This window comes from Mytilus californianus, unplaced genomic scaffold, assembly GCF_021869535.1.
Source record: "Mytilus californianus isolate M0D057914Y unplaced genomic scaffold, xbMytCali1.0.p SCAF_8, whole genome shotgun sequence".
NCBI classification, from domain to species: Eukaryota; Metazoa; Mollusca; class Bivalvia; order Mytilida; family Mytilidae; genus Mytilus; species Mytilus californianus.
In genome coordinates this window covers 69,578,737-69,599,636 of record NW_026262734.1, presented here as the reverse complement: position 1 = coordinate 69,599,636, position 20,900 = coordinate 69,578,737, and the positions used below count along the sequence as shown (strand labels likewise).

General features: G+C 31.3%; 1 protein-coding gene across 6 annotated transcripts in view; it reads right to left on the bottom strand.

Annotated features, from left to right (window-relative positions):
* The window catches only part of LOC127712158 (calcium-transporting ATPase sarcoplasmic/endoplasmic reticulum type-like), an 85,060-nt gene that overhangs the window by 3,290 nt on the left and 60,870 nt on the right, over positions 1-20,900 (bottom strand). The window contains exons 20-27 of one of the 6 annotated variants that reach the window (XM_052218441.1): positions 20,691-20,784; positions 17,609-17,735; positions 16,769-16,971; positions 16,188-16,273; positions 14,908-15,041; positions 7,398-7,515; positions 5,392-5,509; positions 3,343-3,388 (exon numbers count right to left, since the gene is read on the bottom strand). In XM_052218441.1, coding sequence (XP_052074401.1) covers positions 3,381-3,388; positions 5,392-5,509; positions 7,398-7,515; positions 14,908-15,041; positions 16,188-16,273; positions 16,769-16,971; positions 17,609-17,735; positions 20,691-20,784 — 888 coding nt within the window. In that variant the 3' untranslated portion in view covers positions 3,343-3,380. Of the gene's footprint in view, positions 1-2,280; positions 5,510-7,397; positions 7,516-13,938; positions 14,073-14,907; positions 15,042-16,187; positions 16,274-16,768; positions 16,972-17,608; positions 17,736-20,690; positions 20,785-20,900 lie in introns of those variants that run through there. The other 5 variants (XM_052218439.1, XR_007986974.1, XM_052218438.1 and 2 more) reach the window with 5 other exon arrangements.

Genomic DNA, 20,900 nt, shown 5'->3' with positions numbered 1-20,900 from the left:
TAAATTTCTCTTAGTATGCCTGATATCTATGATGATTTATTTGCTACTTACAAGTTTATTTTTTATCTACCATATATGTAAATCACCAAACCTTGGTCTACTTTTTGTTATTAAAACACTATGCATTAAATAACAAAAACTTCCTGTGCTCCTTAGTTATTTTCATCTTAAAAAAAGAGTCCCACTCCCAAAACTCTCCCCTTTATATGTTCTCATAAACAAATGATACCAATTTTAAAGCCAAAGAAACATGTTTCTGGATTAACAATTATAATGAAAGCTCGACACCAAAAGTTTAGAAAATCAATACATGAAAAGTTTGCGAGCATCAAAACTTTCAAACTCCAAATAGCTTCAACACAAATACAAATGCTGTTTGCATTTCACAATATGTTCAAGTTACAGGTCTTGTGACAACTTTTGTTACTGCATCATAACTGAACTATAATTTTTGTCAATTAGACAAATAGAAGAACACTTACAAGAATGGAATCAACTTTTCTACACGTGAAAAACAGGTGAGGCTAATAAATCAGAGACTAGGTAGGAATAGCAGACATGAACAGATAATTATTTTCAAATTGCAAAATACTGGGAAGGAATGATAGACAAAAAAGGCTAGCTCTTCCAAAGTGCAAGGTAATAGGGAAAAGATGACAGGTAAAAAGGCCAGCATTTCATAAAAGAGAAGTTACTGGTAAGGGATGAAAGGACAGTCTTTCCAAACTCGTAGATAGTTAGATAGGGGAAAAGCTTGACAAACTGGATGATAAATTATGGTTTTGCTCATGAGAATATATTAGTAAAGCACCAAGGCTAAAAGAAAATTACTGTATTTAAAATACATGTATACAGGTGCAAAAATTAAATTTTAAGCTCATTCTTCAACATTCCATGCAAAATCAAATGCAACAAAGAGATATTATCTTCATGGTGTAACATGCAAATACAATAAGAATACAAAAGTTAACCCCATCCTGTAAGTGATAAAAGCAGACTGGTGTTTTCTTTTTTGTATATATATTTTAAACGACATATCTAATAACTGTAATTTTTATGTAAAAGTCATACTTCAATCTGAAACGTATGCTTGTATCTCACTTGTAACATGTATTTGAATAATTTTTCAAGTCTTCTGTACATATAATATAAAACGGCTTCTTGTTTGTTTTTTTTTTTGTATTTCGGAATAAGCGTGTGAATATTTTATATTTAATCAAATACACCAATTCTCATTTCTCAACTGTGACAACCGTTTGTTTTGCTTCTATCATAAAGCTTAAGAGTATTTCATAGAGTTTATGTTTAATAAATAAATATTTATGTTTATTTAATTAAATTTGTAAGTTGCATACAAACATTCTTTCCCCCATATTAAAATTCTTCCATTTGCGTAAACCTAATTAACCACATATTCTTTTTTATAGCATTGACTTCAATCTCATGCATGATTCAAAATCAAAATATGTAACATAATATATAAAATCTTTACTTGACAAAAGTATGTATTAAACTATAGTGATTAAAATAATTTATTTTAGAATAAAAAGAAAAGAATAGTAATACTTATTGTGTTTATCATTCCTATGCATTTTTATTGAAGACCTGTCATGACAGTACATTTGGTTTAAAGAATTAAAAACAAATCTACTTTTTAAATAAAAGGTTTTTCTGGAACAAATTTCAAAATCTTATAACAATTTTGTCACAATGTCCTTAGAATCAAAGTTCAAATCATGGACATTAGGTGCCAAATGAAAACATTTCACCAAAACATTAAAATTATGGTGATTTAATAATAATATAATCTTCCTTACTTCTGTATATATAAAATTCTGTAAAAGGGACAGTTTAAATTGACAATACTTATCTTTTTTTTTTATCTGTCTATCATGTTATATAATTCAGTTTCAAATATGAAATATAGAAGACACTTTGTAAAATAGGAAAGCATATATATATATTCCTTTATACATATATTAATGTTCAACATATATAGAACAATTTAAAAACAAACACATAAGCATGCACAATAAAATTAAATCCATGCAATACACGAATAACGTGAGTTCAGGTCCCAAGTAATTAGATACACATTTTTTGTGAACTGTTATGGAAGATGTGTATTTGTAACTGCTACTTTCGAGTTAATTTGGGGTTTTGGAATACATATTAGTAATGACTATATACAGTGGCAAGCCACACATCAACAAGATATGTTTATATTACTGCTAACATGTAGTCTACCTGGCAGAAAAGGAGAAGGCAAAACACACCATGCAATTTTTGTATACTTTAATTTATAAAAGATTTTTCACAATAATATATTCTATCATTTAATTATTGCAAAAAGTACCCTCAATACAATTTCATCATGTAGACAATATGGAATGTAACTTGGACAGCACACACTTTGTGAATGGTTTGGACACCTACCACAACCTTTCATTTTCATACTGCCAATATTTAAATGAATTGTGTTCATGTCCTTCATTGGTGACATAATCCATGGACAAAAAAAATAATTAATGAAAAAATAAATGAGAATAATTCAATCCAAGAAAATATCAAATGAAATATTGTGGGAGTTGTCCAGCAACAGTAACATATAATAATGGTAAATTCAAACAAAAAATGAAATTATGAGCAATTTATTGTAATAAGTTTTCTAATTAAAACAATTAAATACTCAAATTATACACATGACATATAATGCCAGGGTTTCAAAAGTGGTTTGCAGCTTTTATAATGAATTCCTATGCAACAAATTTTGGTGGTAAATTTTCTCACTTAGCTTCATTTCTAAAGAAAATTCTGCATTACTGAAATTTGTTTGAAAAGAAAAAGGAAGATTGAATACTAACTTTTACATCTTTTGAAAATAGACCCATAAACATCTTCATGTAGAATGCAACAATGCATTTTAATTTTGGATCGAAGAATTTGGTGTGAAAAGAATCTGCTACAATTTTACAATATTTTTATTAGAAAAAAGCCAAATGGTTATGACTTAAATTTATATTAATGTTGATGTGTTCAAGATAATATTTCTTGAAAGATTTAATATTGTCGATCATATATTAGAAGGTACGCTAAAGATTTGCAGATATGTTTTATACAGCTGCACACAGATTAACTACATAAGAAAGTTGAATATAGCAAGAGAAGCTTATTACTTTTATCATGCAAGATAACTTGTGATCACTACAGTTAAATTTCAAATTGACAAACTATTTCGAAAAACCTGTCACACTTCAGGTAAAAATTTGTTTTGACTGGATTTCTTAAAGCAGAAAAATGTAGAGATCACTAGAAAGGCATATATACAATTATTATTGTTACCATTTTGTTGTCAATTTGCTGTGTAAACCAGTTAAGTTTTAGTCCACTGAAAAATTTGTCTTAAACTATATAAACAATCTGGATATTATAAAATGACATTATGAACTTGACTCAGCAATGCATTAAGCACTTATCATAGAGGTATCATAAAAATAATGTTAACTTTATTCAAGTTACATGTACAAGTTGTAAGCATGTGGCTACAATCACCTTTACCTTGTCTTTGATAAGCATTACTGCTGCACAAGATTGAATGTGAAATAAGCAACCTTAAATGTTTACACAAAATCACATGAATGGTTCATGACTTATTTTCACTGTCCATCTAAAAACGTTCATTACTCATGTTTGTAGATTTAAATATTGTATTGCACATTAACACGTCCTTGATTTTGTGTTATTTATTTAAATGGTCTTGGAACAATAATGTATTCCAAATAAAGCCCTTTTTACATCTATTAATATTATGCTTGAGGAATTTGTGTGAATTTGATGTCTAAGTTTTGGTTTTCTGTTAGTATTTGGTGACGAAATAAGGTGTCATGTTACAAGACACATGTGTAGTGTAGTTAGAATGGACAGTGAAAAGATTCAGTATTCAATGTTAATGTAGTCACAAGTTAAAATCTGCAATAGACAATCTATGTTTAAATAAATAAAAACACTAATAAAAACTTCTGTCTTAACTGTTGATAGAAATAACTGTTGTCACTACTAATACCAAGCAGGATTCTAAGGTATAGTTTCAGGAGTTTGCTTATGAACATATACTATAATTTCTTCAATTTTAACCCCCTCCCCAATTTTTTTCTTTCCAAATATTGAATTAAAATTTTGCATGTAATCTTATATGCATTGCAAATGCTATATGTCCAAAAGGTATTATTTCTCTAACACCATTTTGCTATCTAATTATGTAAGTTTTCAATGTAATTTGACCTGCATCAAAGTGCAAACGACGAGTGATTACAGCATATGCTCATATGAACTAGTTTAAAAGCAAAACCTCACCATACAATCACACATCACCAAGAAAAAAAAAGATGACAAAGACATGCATGAAAACAAAAACAAAAACAAAGATGGCATTCAAAGAATGGACTATATATGTTGAACACCTTATATCTTACTGTCACTTTTACAACATTCACAAAAAAAAATCTAACTAAAATTCACTTTAGAAATGGAGCTCAAATAAGCACTTCATTTTAGTCAGAATATATAACTTAGATAGTTAGTTTCATTTTATAAAATCATTAAAATTTAATGTGAATGAAATTTAAATAGATTCTTATGATAGACATTTTAAATTAATTGAACTCTGCTTGGTTTTAGTAGTTGCCCTCTCTAAATAAATACAATATATTATTTCGGACAATGAGTTTACAGATACAATGTTTATGACAAAATGAAATATAACAACACACACTCACACATTATGATGAAATTCTTGGAAATACTTTATCACATAAAGTAAGAAATGGGGAAACAAATCATAGCATGGCAACTTAAAATAAATAAAATAGTTCAGATTTTTGGATTATTGTTAGAGTATTATCACCAATTTGAATTAATACCACAGTAATTTGGTGAAAGTTACTTTCTAACTTAAAGGCCATCCATCCATTATTAATATTGCAAAATTAAAACTTGATGATTTAAAACAGAAGAGTTCTATTAATAAGATTGAAATTGATGTTTCACTCAAAGAATAAAACCAACTGAAAAATCAATACTATTCTATATTAAGAACTTTTATAAATAAAACAATTCCCTTTTTTCAAAATGTTTCTAGACAATATCACAACAATTAACAAATGGAAACCATAATTTCCTGATATTAATGAGATTAAGTCAATGCTATTTCTGTGGTAATCAGGTTATTCTGGGGCAGGAAAACAATGGTTGTTGACGAGATGCATGACAAGGTAGGAAAATGTTTAAAAACTAATGGGAACAATCATCATATAGGAGATAAATATGCCAGTCCAATGTACACAACCCAGACGAGGAACATTGTTACTGAACCTAGTAAAATATTTTTTTTACCATCAGTAAACTTTCTGGCGACGAACTTCAATGTTTCGTCCAGTATGATGACTGGGATTGATATCTTTAACACTGCTGACCATTCTGCCAAGTTCAATGGGGTGATCTGGAAAATTGTCTGCAAAATAATCAAACAATATGAATATACATATGTAACAAAATCATACCAGCCATGTAAACAGAAGTGTCATTTATATCCCCATATTTTGTATTGATGAATGAAATTTCTTTTTCAGATTTTAAAGACAAATCCCTCTATTGTTTATGCACACATACAAGCACAGCAGTATTATGTCTTCAACAGTTTGTGACGTCAAGGTTTCCACCAACTGGAAACGTTTATAAGAGTTATTCCTCTTTGATCCGATGAAGGAGAATAACAATTGTTTAGCAAGGTCGGTTTGCCGAGAAGAAAATGAAATTGTCCTCAAGATTATTGATGTGTTCCTAAATTGAAAAAAAAAAGTTTTGCTTGCTTTCTTTTTCAAGGAAGAACATAACAAAACAATTTAAGAAACATAAAAATATGTGTATAAAAAATAAGTATAATGTCCCGGGTTGGGGGTAGGGTTGAGTGCTCACAGACATGTTTGATCCCGTCACATTTTTTATGTGCCTGTCCCAAGTCAGGGGCCTGTTGTTCAGTGGTTGTACTTGATTCATGTCTGTCATATTTGTTTTTCATGAATTGTTTTGTTATAAATTAGGCCATTAGTTTTCTCAATTGAATTGTTTCATATTTTTCATGTCGGGGCCTTTTATAGCCGACTATATGGTACAGGTTTTTTCTACTGTTGAAGGTCGTACGATTGCCTATAATTGCTTACATCCACTTCATTTGAACTTTAGTGTCTTATTGGCAATTATACCACATCTCCTTTTTTGCATTAAAAAACAAGGGTAAAACTTAATGCCCCCTCCGCTACAGCGGGGGCATAAAAATAGAAAGAAAAAGAGAGGAAATTACATTAAAGCAAACAAACAAATACCCTGGAGAAGGTATTTATGTTCCATGTTGATGGAATATGCCTTCTATTTTATATGAATAAGAGGAGATGAGGGGTATACGTCAACAATCCAACAACAAATAAACACTGTCAAGAAAAAAACCAAAACTGAAAATTCGTGAGCCAGATGCATCACTCAGATTATAATATAATAATAATTTCCTTCACTTTAAACTTGTATTGACTTATCTATTCTCAAGCGTCAATCGTTATAGTACGCATTTTATAAATTCTTCTCCACAAATAATTAAGAAATTAAATCACCAATTCTGTGATTTTAATTCAAGGTATCTATAGCGTGTGTATGTATATTGAAAATTACTCTGAAGTATTTTTAATGTGTATGGTGTTTGCATTTCTACAAACATATAATTATAATAAATTTGGATTTACGCTAACAATACAGTAATCCAATGATGCATACATGTAACAAGAAGTACAGCTATAGAGTAAACATATGGTCTTATAACACTGTTTTTTTTGTTTTTTTTGTTTTGATTTTAACCATTTTGTTCCCATTTGCCGAGTTTCAACGTTTGTTAAATAGCACATCAAGATTTTCAGGTTCCAGTTGCACAATTGAGTGTATATAACATAAACATGTCTTTGTTCAGTAGTTGTCGGACAGAAAGGTTAGAGAAATGCATATCAATAAAATCATTTCACAAGAGTTTACATGAAAGAAAAGAGGTCGGACCAGGTTCCAATAGACTAGTGTATTTGTAATTTTTCTGGCACATTTTAAAGAAAAAGCAGGCAAAATTGTTCTTTAACAGGATTTGAAAAAAACATATACCGTTTTATGATACAACTTGTACATATTAACTAGAACCCATCTTATAATAATTGCCTTAAACCAAAACTTAATCCTTGTACAGGGCGAACAAATAATTACTTATGAAAACACCCAAAAGGAAAAAAGTGACATGTGACAAACCTAACAGTAATTTTCAACTGAATTACATGAAATATCATCATCTTAATAAGTATAATACTTACAGACATTACTTCTGTGTACAAAATAAGGAAATGAAGAGACATGGAGAGAGCAATGGCACCCAACAACCAAGGGTTGGACCATGGAGGCATAGCTATCAATGACTGGTTCTCACTCAAACTGGAAGTAAAATCAATGTTACAAATTATAACATGCACAAAATCAAAATGCAGCTAGAATCGTCTTTCTTTGACTTCAAAAAAGTCATAGCATGTTTTCTTTAGACTTAGTATGTTTACATATAATGCAGGTTTTTTTCTTCTTTAAATATTTCAGTTATATAATTTTTTTTATTTAAAGGCTAAAACAAGTAATCCATCTTCTTTGGCTAAAAAATACATACAATAAAATGCTCCGCAGGGCGCAGCTTGATACGACCGCAGAGGTCGAACCCTGAACAGTTGGGGCAAGTATGGACACAACATTCAAGCTTGATACAGCTCTGAATTTGGATTGTGATTAAATATTTGACACAGCATAGGTTTCTGACACAGAATGAATGTGGTCTAAGAACTTAAAAATTTTAAATTGGACATTCACCTATTATGGTCCAATATCCAAAATCTAAATACATGGTTAGATTCAGCATATCAAAGAACCCCAAGAATTCAATTTTTTATGAAATCAAACAAAGTTTAATTTTGGACCCTTTTGATCTCAATGTGGACAAAAATGATAACAGGGCCCAAAAATCAAAAATCTAAATACATGGTTAGATTCAGCATATCAAAGAACCCCATATATTCAATTTTTGTAGAAATCAAACAAAGTTTAATTTTGGACCCCGATTTGGACCAACTTGAAAACTGGGCCCATAATCAAAAATCTAAATACATGTTTAGATTCAGCATATCAAAGAACCCTAAAAATTCAATTTTTGTTAAAATCAAACTAAGTTTAATTTTGGACCCTTTGGACCTTTATGTAGACCAATTTGAAAACGGAACCAAAAATTAAGAATCTAAATACACGGTTAGATTCGGCATATCAAAGAACCCCAATAATTCAATTTTTGATGAAATCAAACAAAGTTAAATTTTGGACCCTTTGGACTTCAATGTGGACCAATTTAAAAACGGGGCCCAAAATCCAAAAACTTAATACACGGTTAGATTCAGCATATTACAGAACCCCATATATTCAATTTTTGTTGAAATCAAACAAAGTTTAATTTTGGACCCCGATTTGGACCAACTTGAAAACTGGGCCCATAATAAAAAATCTAAATACATGGTTAGATTCAGCATATCAAAGAACCCCATATATTCAATTTTTGTTGAAATCAAACAAAGTTTAATTTTGGACCCTGATTTGGACCAACTTGAAAACTGGGCCCATAATCAAAAATCTAAATACATGGTTAGATTCAGCATATCAAAGAACCCCATATATTCAATTTTTGTTGAAATCAAACAAAGTTTAATTTTGGACCCCGATTTGGACCAACTCGAAAACTGGGCCCATAATCAAAAATCTAAATACATGGTTAGATTCAGCATATCAAAGAACCCCATATATTCAATTTTTGTTGAAATCAAACTAAGTTTAATTTTGGACCCTTTGGACCTTTATGTAGACCAATTTGAAAACAGAACCAAAAATTAAGAATCTAAATACACGGTTAGATTCGGCATATCAAAGAACCCCAATAATTCAATTTTTGATGAAATCAAACAAAGTTAAATTTTGGACCCTTTGGACCTCAATGTGGACCAATTTAAAAACGGGGCCCAAAATCCAAAAACTTAATACATGGTTAGATTCAGCATATTAAAGAACCCCAAGAATTCAAGAATAAAACCCCATTGAAATTGATCAAGAAATAAGCAATTTATACGAAGTATCTTCTTTTGCACAATACTGTGCAATTGATTATTTCTTGCTATTGCGCAATACTGTACAATTGACAATTTCTTGCTATTGCGCAATATTGTGCTATTGGATATTTCTTGGTATTGCGCAATACTGTGCAATTGAAGATTTCTTGCTATTGCGCAATACTGTGCAATTGAAGATTTCTTGCTATTGTGCAATACTGTGCAATTGAAAATTTCTTGCTATTGCACAATACTTATTATATAATAATTTACACATCCTGTTTGGTGTGTATCTCCTACCATATCATTATTATTTGCTTTTAAATATAAATCAGAAATAACCAACTTAAAATGGAAAATTTTAAAAGAAAAAAAAAAGGAAAAAAAGAAAAAAAAAAGAAAAAAAAAAATCCCCCCCCAAAATTTTTTGAACCCCCTTATGATTCATCACCCCCAAACTCAATCTCAGCCTTCCCTTTGTGGTATGGTACCTTGCAGTACAATTTCAGAGAGATCCATACACTTGAACACAAGTTATTGTCTGGAAACTAGAAAAATGCTTATTTTTGGCCCCTTTTTGGCCCCCAATTCCTAAACGTTTCGGGCAATTACCCCCAAACTCAATTCCAGCTTTCCCTTTGTGATATGGAACCTTGTAGTACAATTTCAGAAATATCCAAACACTTACACACAAGTTATTGTCATGAAACTAGAAAAATGCTTGTTTTTTGCCCCTTTTTTGGCCCCTAATTCCTAACATTTTGAGGCAATTACCCCCAAAATCAATTACAGCCTTCCCTTTGTGATATGGAACCTTGTGGTACAATGTCAGAGAGATCCATACACTTACACACAAGTTATTGTCTGGAAGTTACAAAAATGCTTATTGTTGGCCCCTTTTTGGCCCCTAATTCCTTAACTGTTGGTACCATAACCCCCAAAATCAATCCCAACCTTCCTTTCATGGTATTGAACCTTATGGTAAAATTTCATGGAGATCCATTCACTTAAACTAAAGTTAGAGTGCGAAAACCAATGTGTCTTCGGACGACGCCAGACGACGCCGGACGACGACGACGACGACGACGACGACGACGACGACGACGACGACGACGACGCCAACGTCATACCAATATACGACCAAAAAATTTTCAATTTTTGCGGTCGTATAAAAACAGTTACAAAATGACTACCATATGACTCAATAGCTACAGATGTTCCAAGAATTGAGGAAAAATCCCGACTAAAGCTACTCGGAAAACATCAACATTTTTACATAAAATATACAGTGAATGTAATTCTAGTGTCTTTTAAACACTCCATTAACAAATTTCCATAGATATGCTAATAGTAGGAATACATATCATGGTGTAGGTACAAGAAAAGGGTATTTTATTTTGGGCTTTAAGCACCTAAATGACAGCAGCATACATGTATATGTTATATTTGCTGCTTTAGCAAATTGGAGTCAACTGTTTATGAACATCCGTTTAATATTTCTATACAAACTTTATCACATTAAATGGTAAAAGAAATGTTTACATTGGTATCTTCCACCCTTCCTTACAAAGAATGCTCAAAATTTGACCTCTATATCTATTTAATTTCCCAATACACTTCTGGTATAAAATTTGAACAAAAAAAAAACATGTTTAGGTCAGACTCCAAAAATTACTAAACTGTATGATGAAAAAAATTCTTAACTACCCATATCTCATTGCTTGATGGTCATACAGAGGGCCTTCTATTCTACTTTCATTATTTATGTTATTTTCATCTCACTTGAATGAAATGAGGATTACATGAAATGAACCATCTGTTATTAATTACTGAATCTAAAGATGAGGCAAATATTGCTTTAGAAAAGGATTCAACACATCACTATGTGTTTCCTAGTTCCATAAAATTGGGCTTTGCAGCTGCCTTTGAGAAACTACAAGCTCCAAAGAACATATATACCTTGCCTGGTATCTATGCTCTATGTCAAGAACGGCCCTTTTCATCCCAATGAAGATTAATCAGTCACCTTGTAGTAACTGTTCTTTGCTTTATTTTCAGAATTTAGCATTTGATTTTTGATAAATTTGTCTAATCAAAGCAATAAACTATTTTGACTAAAATTATTCTAACTAGAATAAAACAAAGATTTTTATTTAAAAAGACTTTCCATGAGTTATTTCTGCTGATATTGGTTATAATTGGTCAGCTAGTTGCAGAGGAAATGGTATTAATGTAAAATGTTAATGCAATGATTGTAGACATGTTGATTTTAAATGGTGCGTTTTTTAAACATGAGAAAATTTTTAGAGGTTTAATTCCCAAAACAATGGACACAAAATTTAGAGTAAAGTTTTCATTCAAGTGAACTGAATACAAGTTAATGTAGTGATCTGGTGATCATCAACAACATTTAGGGACAAAATTGACAGGACACATATTTGACATTGAATATTCCTTATACCATGTATTCATTTTTATTCATGGGACACCAATTTTCGTGGATTTATTGGAGAAAAGGTAAACCTCAAATGTAAATGTGCAACAGAGTACAATTTTGTCTATATGCTTGTATACAATCTTTGGCAAAACAATGAAATCAAATAACAAATATACAATTTGTTCTCAATCAACAAAAATTGGTATCCACAAAAATAAATGAATATACAGTAAATAAAACTGGGATTAAAAGTTAAGACTTCCATAAATGTTATCCCACATTCACAAATGTGATGGAATTGCCTTAGATATGCAAAGAGCCTATGTTTACCAATTATGATTGATAGGTAATAACTAACAAATATCATCCACACATAGTAAAATATAAGTTTGTTATTTCTATAAAAGCATACAATAACAACTTTATTTAGTACATATTAGCACTACAAATATGATGATTGGTACTATCTACACTAAACTGACTACTAAAACTTTCAAGTTAATATCAAACATAATCATTACAAGTACAACAATTGTATCTAAATCGACTAAGAAAAATACATATTTTAAATATATCAATCTTTAAGTGGAGTTTGAGCAAATTCCTTCACTGAAAATGTCTGGAATAAAACATGCCTAAAAAAATATTTCTAGTAAGCTGTAGTCCTTTTCATTTAAATGTAGTTAAGGGGGAAATGGATCAACAAATTTCTAGTCTCTTTAATGTCATAAAAATTTTCTGCTGTGAATAATTGTCAATGATTTTTAATGCACTATGAAAAAAATTTCCATCCTTTTGTACCACAAATACCTAAATTATACAGCTGAAGCCATAAAGACTAAATACTTTTTTTCAGGAAAAAAAATCTAGCTATTCATCTTCCTTTACTTTTCATTATTACTTCATTTAACCCAATTTCATGTAATGAACATATTGTTGTGTATATAATTACTGAGTGTCAATAGAAAGGCAACACCCAATTTTTTCCATTTAATAAAAGTTTTTGTTAGAAGTTAACCAATTGTAGTAAGATTTTGCAGATTTCCATAACAGAACTTTTCTAACTGTTCAGAGCTTTCTAATTTTGAGATCCAAATGTTCACATATTCCCTATTTTTTACTAATTTTCCTGGTATGTCTAAAAAGAACTATTCTGTATTGCCATTGAAAAAAGGACTTACCTTGGCATATGATGTGTTGCATTTCTATAAGCACTTAGTATAACTTCAATTAAACAAAATTACACATCACACTTTGTGTGATTCATTAACTTGATAAATTTTATATACAAATTAAGTCCTCAGCATTATTCTGCGAACTGTTATCAACATTTTAAAATTTGCATAAAGTAAACATACTGTCTGCTGGTGGAGGCAACAAGCCAAGGTCAAGAATAGCAGGAGTGCTGGGAATTGAAGCTGATTCTTTATTCATCTTAATAACAAATACCAACTTCATAATTGTTAAACTGAATGAAAATGTAATCCATAAGATATTAAACTCAATTTAAAATTAAATAGCAAAATAATATTTGAACTGAAATAAATCATGATACCGTATTTAAGCAAACTATTCTGATTCTTAAACAAGATAAGAAGCATACAGATATATAGCATGCAGGAATTTTAAGTTATTACTCCAGAATGTCTGGAATAATAAGAACAGCAAAAATCAGAGAAGTGTGTACCATGAAACTGGTCAAAGGAATTTAGCCTTTAACACAAGGCATTTAAACAATTGACAGCTGTTGAAATCACAAAATGCAATGCACTATTAGTGCACAATTAGTTAACCAACATGATGTCACCTGTCCATCTTAATTTCAACAGCTTTCAGTTTCTTTAAAGCCTTCTGTTGGTCAGAAGAATGGTATACACTTATCCTATGTTTGCTGTAACCCTGTACCACAAAGGGATATATAGCCTGGACTTAAATGCATCCAGATGCAGATTAACATGCAAAGAATACTTAATTCGCGATTCAAAATTGTAAAGAAGGAATTGATTAAGTATATTTGTGTCATAATTGTTATCAATTCTGATATACAGCTTTTAGTCTGACAAATCTATCAGATAAATGAAAAGTAAAAATAGGAATTCATGAACATGGATATTCAAAAAGTATTACTGATGTAAAAAGACAAATATTTTGTAAGAGAAGAGTCCAGAATCCCGTATGTAGTACAGGCTTATCTGCATCAGTCATGCAACATTTGACAGGAGTGGGAACTAATATGCTGCCCTTTGTGATTCAGTGTACATTCCTGTTGCTATGCCTGCAGCTCCTTACCTGTTCAAAGCATTCAACATTTCAATGACAACCAGCACGGACAAAGCCATGGTCATTGGATGGGGACTGTCAAAGATATTACAGTTGATGCCTTTAAACATTTCTTCCTGGGCCAAACACTGGGAATGGTGGGTCTAAGGAGAAAGTGTAAGGAATAACATAGTAATGATTTAAAATAAAAGGATGAGAGTAAAACAAGACTTTTTATAGCAGAATATAAACTAAGCATTCTCCTGATATCAGGCAAAGAAAATATAAAACTAACTAGACTAGTTAGAAGTAATATAGCACCAAATTATTAATTAAGAAGGTTCTCATTCAAAGAACAAAACAAGCAAAATTTAGTTCAAAGCCTCTTAAGCAACATATGACTTCATTCAATATTAAATGTAAACATGTCACAAAGACTGTTTCAAGTTACAGTGCATGTCACTTAAATTTATAGAGGCTGATATATTTGGCGTTTTTCATTGATTTTTGGTAATTCAAACATCTATGTGAATATTCTGCTATGAAATAGAAAATATGTTGTATGCTGGTAGGACCAGCACCAGGAGTCCGGATAGCCTGTAAGGAGATAAAATAAAATGCAAGCAAGAAACTATGGAATACTGTAATGGAATTCTCAGAATTTTTGTAATCATTTTCTTCATTAAAATATTGTTAACAATTTCAATTTGAATGATAATGCCGTAGTTTCTTGATACATTAATATTAGGATAATATAGACACTTGTGAAATATACCACTGTTTATCCATTGTCTTAATAATATCTAGTAAAATATTCAACTTTTTTTTCTATGCCGAAATATTTTTAGGTTAGTATCAGAAATATTTCTTTTCAAATTGTTTGAATTCTATGAGCCAAATTTTATGTAATAATGATTTCAAACATGTATTTATCATAAGTGTCTATATAGAACAGATATAAAACCAACACCTTGTACTTGAAAATTGTGCCCTGGTTACCTGTTTAATGCATTGAGCATTTCGATAGTGACCAGTACAGACAGGGCCATTGTCATTGGATGAGGATCATTAAATATATGACAACTAACATCTTTGAACATTCCTGGCTCAGCTGGACATTGCATATGGTGGGTCTGTAATATAGTCAGTAAATAGTCAAATCTTTTCACAAAGCTCAGTCACGTGGATGCTTATTCCTCTTTTATCATAAACTGAGTGACCCAGCTATTTTCATGTTTAATTCACAATACTATTCTTAATAGAAAGTTACTTACTTCCACTACATATCTTATAGAGAAATGTTTATTTTAAAAGAAAAGTAAAGCTTGTAAATTTAGTTTTGATGAATGTCCTTTTTCTGTAAATGCAATGAAAATCAAAATAGTACTTCAATCTTTTATAATTTCAGTTAATAAATCGGAATAAAAATTGCTTATTGTAATGGTAGGTTTTACTCTATTACTGGTTCTCAGTATACTTTAATAAGATGATTATGTGTACTCATTCTATGTTAAGAAATATATCCTTAAAAAGCTGTCATGTTTTTAGATAATAATTTTCTATTTTAAAATTGAGGAGTGTATATTTTTGTATTACTTGGTAATTTGACACAGGTTTATAAAGACACATCCAAGCATCTTATTGCTTGTGAAAAAGATTTTTCACATAATAAGTTTAGAAATTAAATTTATTAGTCTTACACTTGAAATATAGTTTTTTTTTTATTATTACAATTTCTCCATAAAAATAACAGAGTAACTTAATAAAGTCAGCAGCCAGTAAGGAACCTCATCAGTGGTTGTTCACTGTTTTTTTTTTTGTAATTTTAGGAATTTGGTATAGATGGCAGATCTCTGATGGTCTTTGTAAAATTTATTCCAAACTTTTCCATGTGACATACTGTGGATTCATTATTATTGGTTGGATACAATTATCATGGATCTTGTAAGTACAGGTGAACCACAAATTTAAATGTTCAACAAAGTACAATTTTTCTAAAAGTTTGTATGTAGACTTTGGTAAAACCATGAAATCAAATATCCACGAAAATCCAAGAATCCACAGTATTGTATTGACAATTTCTTTACTGTTGAAGACCATATGTTAACCTGTTAGATTGTCTTTTGGGTTTTTTTTGTGTTGTTGAGTTGCTGTCTTATTGATGGCTACACATCTCCTTTAAATCAGTATATATATGTGCGACTGATTAGTCATCATTATTAACTTAGCGTTCACTACATACTATATGTAAAAAGCTTCTTTGTACCACTGATACTTACAAGTTGGTAATAGTTAAGTTTGGGTCCATGATCATAGACCATAAACCACCAAGCTGCTGCTCCAACTGTGGCACAACCAACATAGACTGAAAGGAAAACACACATTTATAGTACGTTTTTTTTACTAAATCTTGTAGTAATCTTACAGGAATAAATATCACAACAAAAACTCATAGAACTTGGAAATAGACCAAGAAAACTAATGGTAATGACAGTATCAGTATCCTAATTTCTGACCTCTGTACTTCCTCACATTTAAAGGCCTATTTGTCATGTAAATAATTTTACAAAGTGAAATGAAATATTTGGGGAATTTTCTAGAATAACAACAATCCAATGGTTCTTTTCCTGGGTCTAATTCTTCCTTTTTTAATGACTCACTTTCTTCCAGGAGTTTATCAAACAATTTATCTTGGAAAAAGTTTTATTTACTTCATTTCACTGTATTTCATTTAAGATGACCAACTGTAAACATAACTTTGAAATTAATTTAAACATCTTCCAATTCTCTCAAAAATTTAATTTTTGAAAATTCTTAAATCTGTAGGTAAAAATTCTAAGAAGATATATTAACAACTTACTTCCAATAGCCATATATCTGAAGAACAACCATCCTGAGATGAGACTGTCTTTGGCACTTCTTGGTTGTTTCTTCATTATGTCAAGATCTGGTGGATTAAATCCTAGAGCTGTGGCTGGTAAACCATCCGTTACCAAGTTAACCCATAACAACTGTACTGGAATTAAAGCTTCTGGGATACCAAGGGCAGCTGTCAGGAAAATACTGTTAACAGAAACAGGCAAATATTATGTCTTACATGCTTCATATAAGATACAAAACATTCATTTACTCTTTATCATCTGATTATATATCAAATACCATGCTGGTCAATATCATCATAAATGGACACAATTCGGTCATAAATGTGTCAACCAGAAAGAAACTCATACTTTTAATATAAATGTATGCAATTCTGTCTTAATTATCAAAATAATAGAGTAGAATTAGGTCAGCTGGCACAAAACTAACCTGACCTCTATCATCTTTTGCCAAGGATAGCCATGAAAACGGGTATGTTCTGTTTTAGTAAAAGAAGCCATATCATTACTTGATCAGTAGGGTAAATATAAGAATTAACAGTAGAACCCTAAGAATGAATGAGTTAGAAGTCTGTTCCCAGTTGACAAAGTAATTTTTAGATATTTATGCAATTTTAGCATGTTAACTTAGGCTGAAAGTAAAATGAGAAAAGCTCACATAATCTTTAAGGTCAGGTCAGCTAAAACCCTGGAGTATAAATCTAAACAGAATTTGATAAATTGCAAGTAAATTGGTCCACACATGCCTGGCTTATGCCATAAACAGTATAAATATCTATAAACTTGTCAATATCATCCACAACAAGTAAAATAATACATACCAAACAACTTCTCCAATGTTTGATGAGATCAGGTAGCGAATAAATTGTTTCATGTTATTGTAGATGGCTCTGCCTTCTTCTACTGCAGCTACAATGGAAGCAAAGTTGTCATCTGCCAATACCATCTGTAAACAGCTGTCAAGGATTCATATTCAAATGTAATTCTAAGAATCAGGAGGAAAAATTTGCTGGATGAAGGATTTGAAAGAAAAAATCCAAAATGCAAAGTCAACAGGGCCATTTAGATCAAGGCTTACAATGGTCACCAACTTGCTAGTGTTATTTAGTTCTTATTCAAAGCTTGAATATACATTCATTCATTTACCCCGAAGTTATCACAAAACATATTTTTTACTATTTTTTATGCTGTTATCTAATTCTGAAATAAATGGGGAATGTGTCCATGGGACAGATGATGCCCCCGCTTGCATATAACGTTATAAAGGGACAAAACTCAAGAACTGTAAAAGTGATGCTACCCAAGGTTGTACTTGATCTGAGTTTTGTGGTAATAAGCATTGTGTATACGTTTCATAACATTTAGTTGAGGCAAACTTTAGAGAACGGATACGAAAAATTCAGCAATTTTTCCATTTGTAAAGGGGCATAACTCTATAGCTAGTACGGCAAAAGTGACGCCACCAAAAATCAAACTGGATCTGTGTTTTGTGGTAATGAGCATGGTGTATAAGTTTCATAACATTTGGTTGAGGCAAACTAAAGTTAGAGAACGGAAACAAGCAATTTTTCCATTTGTAAAGGGGCATAACTCTAGAACGGAATAAAATGCTCCGCAGGGCGCAGCTTGATATGACCGCAGAGGTCGAACCCTGAACAGTTGGGGCAAGTATGGACACAACATTCAAGCTTGATACAGCTCTGAATTTGGATTGTGATTAAATATTGGACACAGCATAGGTTTCTTACACAGAATGAATGTGGTCTAAGAACTTAAAAATTTTAAATTGGACATTCACCTATTATGGTCCAATATCCAAAATCTAAATACATGGTTAGATTCAGCATATCAAAGAACCCTAAGAATTCAATTTTTGATGAAATCAAACAAAGTTTAATTTTGGACCCTTTTGACCTCAATGTGGACAAAGTTGATAACGGGGCCCAAAAATCAAAAATCTAAATACATGGTTAGATTCAGCATATCAAAGAACCCCATATATTCAATTTTTGTTGAAATCAAACAAAAAAAAGTTTAATTTTGGACCCCGATTTGGACCAACTTGAAAACTGGGCCCATAATCAAAAATCTAAATACATGTTTAGATTCAGCATATCAAAGAACCCTAAAAATTCAATTTTTGTTAAAATCAAACTAAGTTTAATTTTGGACCCTTTGGACCTTAATGTAGACCAATTTGAAAACGGAACCAAAAATTAAGAATCTAAATACACGGTTAGATTCGGCATATCAAAGAACCCCAATAATTCAATTTTTGACGAAATCAAACAAAGTTAAATTTTGGACCCTTTGGACCTCAATGTGGACCAATTTAAAAACGGGGCCCAAAATCCAAAAACTTAATACACGGTTAGATTCAGCATATTAAAGAACCCCAAGAATTCAAGAAAAAAAAACCCATTGAAATTGATCAAGTTATAAGCAATTTATACGAAGTATCTTCTTTTGCACAATACTGTGCAATTGAATATTTCTTGCTATTGTACAATACTGTACAATTGACAATTTCTTGCTATTGCGCAATATTGTGCTATTGGATATTTCTTGCTTTTGCGCAATACTGTGCAATTGAAGATTTCTTGCTATTGCGCAATACTGTGCAATTGAAGATTTCTTGCTATTGTGCAATACTGTGCAATTGAAAATTTCTTGCTATTGCACAATACTTATTATATAATAACTTACACATCCTGTTTGGTGTGTATCTCCTATCATATCATTATTTTTGCTTTTAAATATAAATCAGTAATAACCAACTTAAAATGGAAAATTTTAAAAGAAAAAAAAAGGAAAAAAATAAAAAAAAATAAAAAAAAAATAAAATCCCCCCCCCAAATTTTTTGAACCCCCTTATGATTCATCACCCCCAAACTCAATCCCAGCCTTCCCTTTGTGGTATGGTACCTTGCAGTACAATTTCAGAGAGATCCATACACTTGAACACAAGTTATTGTCTGGAAACTAGAAAAATGCTTATTTTTGGCCCCTTTTTGGCCCCCAATTCCTAAACGTTTCGGGCAATTACCCCCAAACTCAATTCCAGCTTTCCCTTTGTGATATGGAACCTTGTAGTACAATTTCAGAAATATCCAAACACTTACACACAAGTTATTGTCCTGAAACTAGAAAAATGCTTGTTTTTTGCCCCTTTTTTGGCCCCTAATTCCTAAAATTTTGAGACAATTACCCCCAAAATCAATCCCAGCATTCCTTTTGTGATATGGAACCTTGTGGTACAATGTCAGAGATATCCATACACTAACACACAAGTTATGTCTGGAAGTTACAAAAATGCTTATTTTTGGCCCCTTTTTGGCCCCTAATTCCTTAACTGTTGGTACCATAACCCCCAAAATCAATCCCAACCTTCCTTTTGTGGTATTGAACCTTGTGGTAAAATTTCATAGAGATCCATTCACTTAAACTAAAGTTAGAGTGCGAAAACCAATGTGTCTTCGGACGACACTGGACGACGCCAGACGACGACGACGTCGACGCCAACGTCATACCAATATACGACCAAAAAATTTTTAATTTTTGCGGTCGTATAAAAAGTGACGCCACCAAAATTCAAACCTGATGTGTTTTGTGGTAATAAGCATAGTGTATAAGTTTCATAACATTTAGTTGAGGCAAACTAAAGTTAGAGAACGGAAACCAATTTTGGGATGTACGGACGGACGGACAGGCGTACAGACTGAAAAGGGTAAAACTAAATGCCCCCTCTGCTACAGCGGGGGCATAAAAATACTCTCATCAGTAGTTTTTTTCCTCTTGTATTTTCTTTTAAATCAATATTACTTCTAGTCAATGCTAGCAAAATTATATCATGCTACAAATATGATTTTACAAAATAATTATTCAACATGTAATAAAGGATATCAGAAGCGGTCTTTGCCACAGCAGTACCAGAACCCATAGCAATTCCAATCTCAGCTTTCTTCAGAGCAGGGGCATCATTTACACCATCACCTGTCTAAAGATAAATCATATTCTCAAATTATTTTCAAAATAATGCAAAATAATGTTTTAATCATTATCTGATAAATGGAAGTACAAATAAAGAGAAATATTGTCAGCTCATTTTTTTGT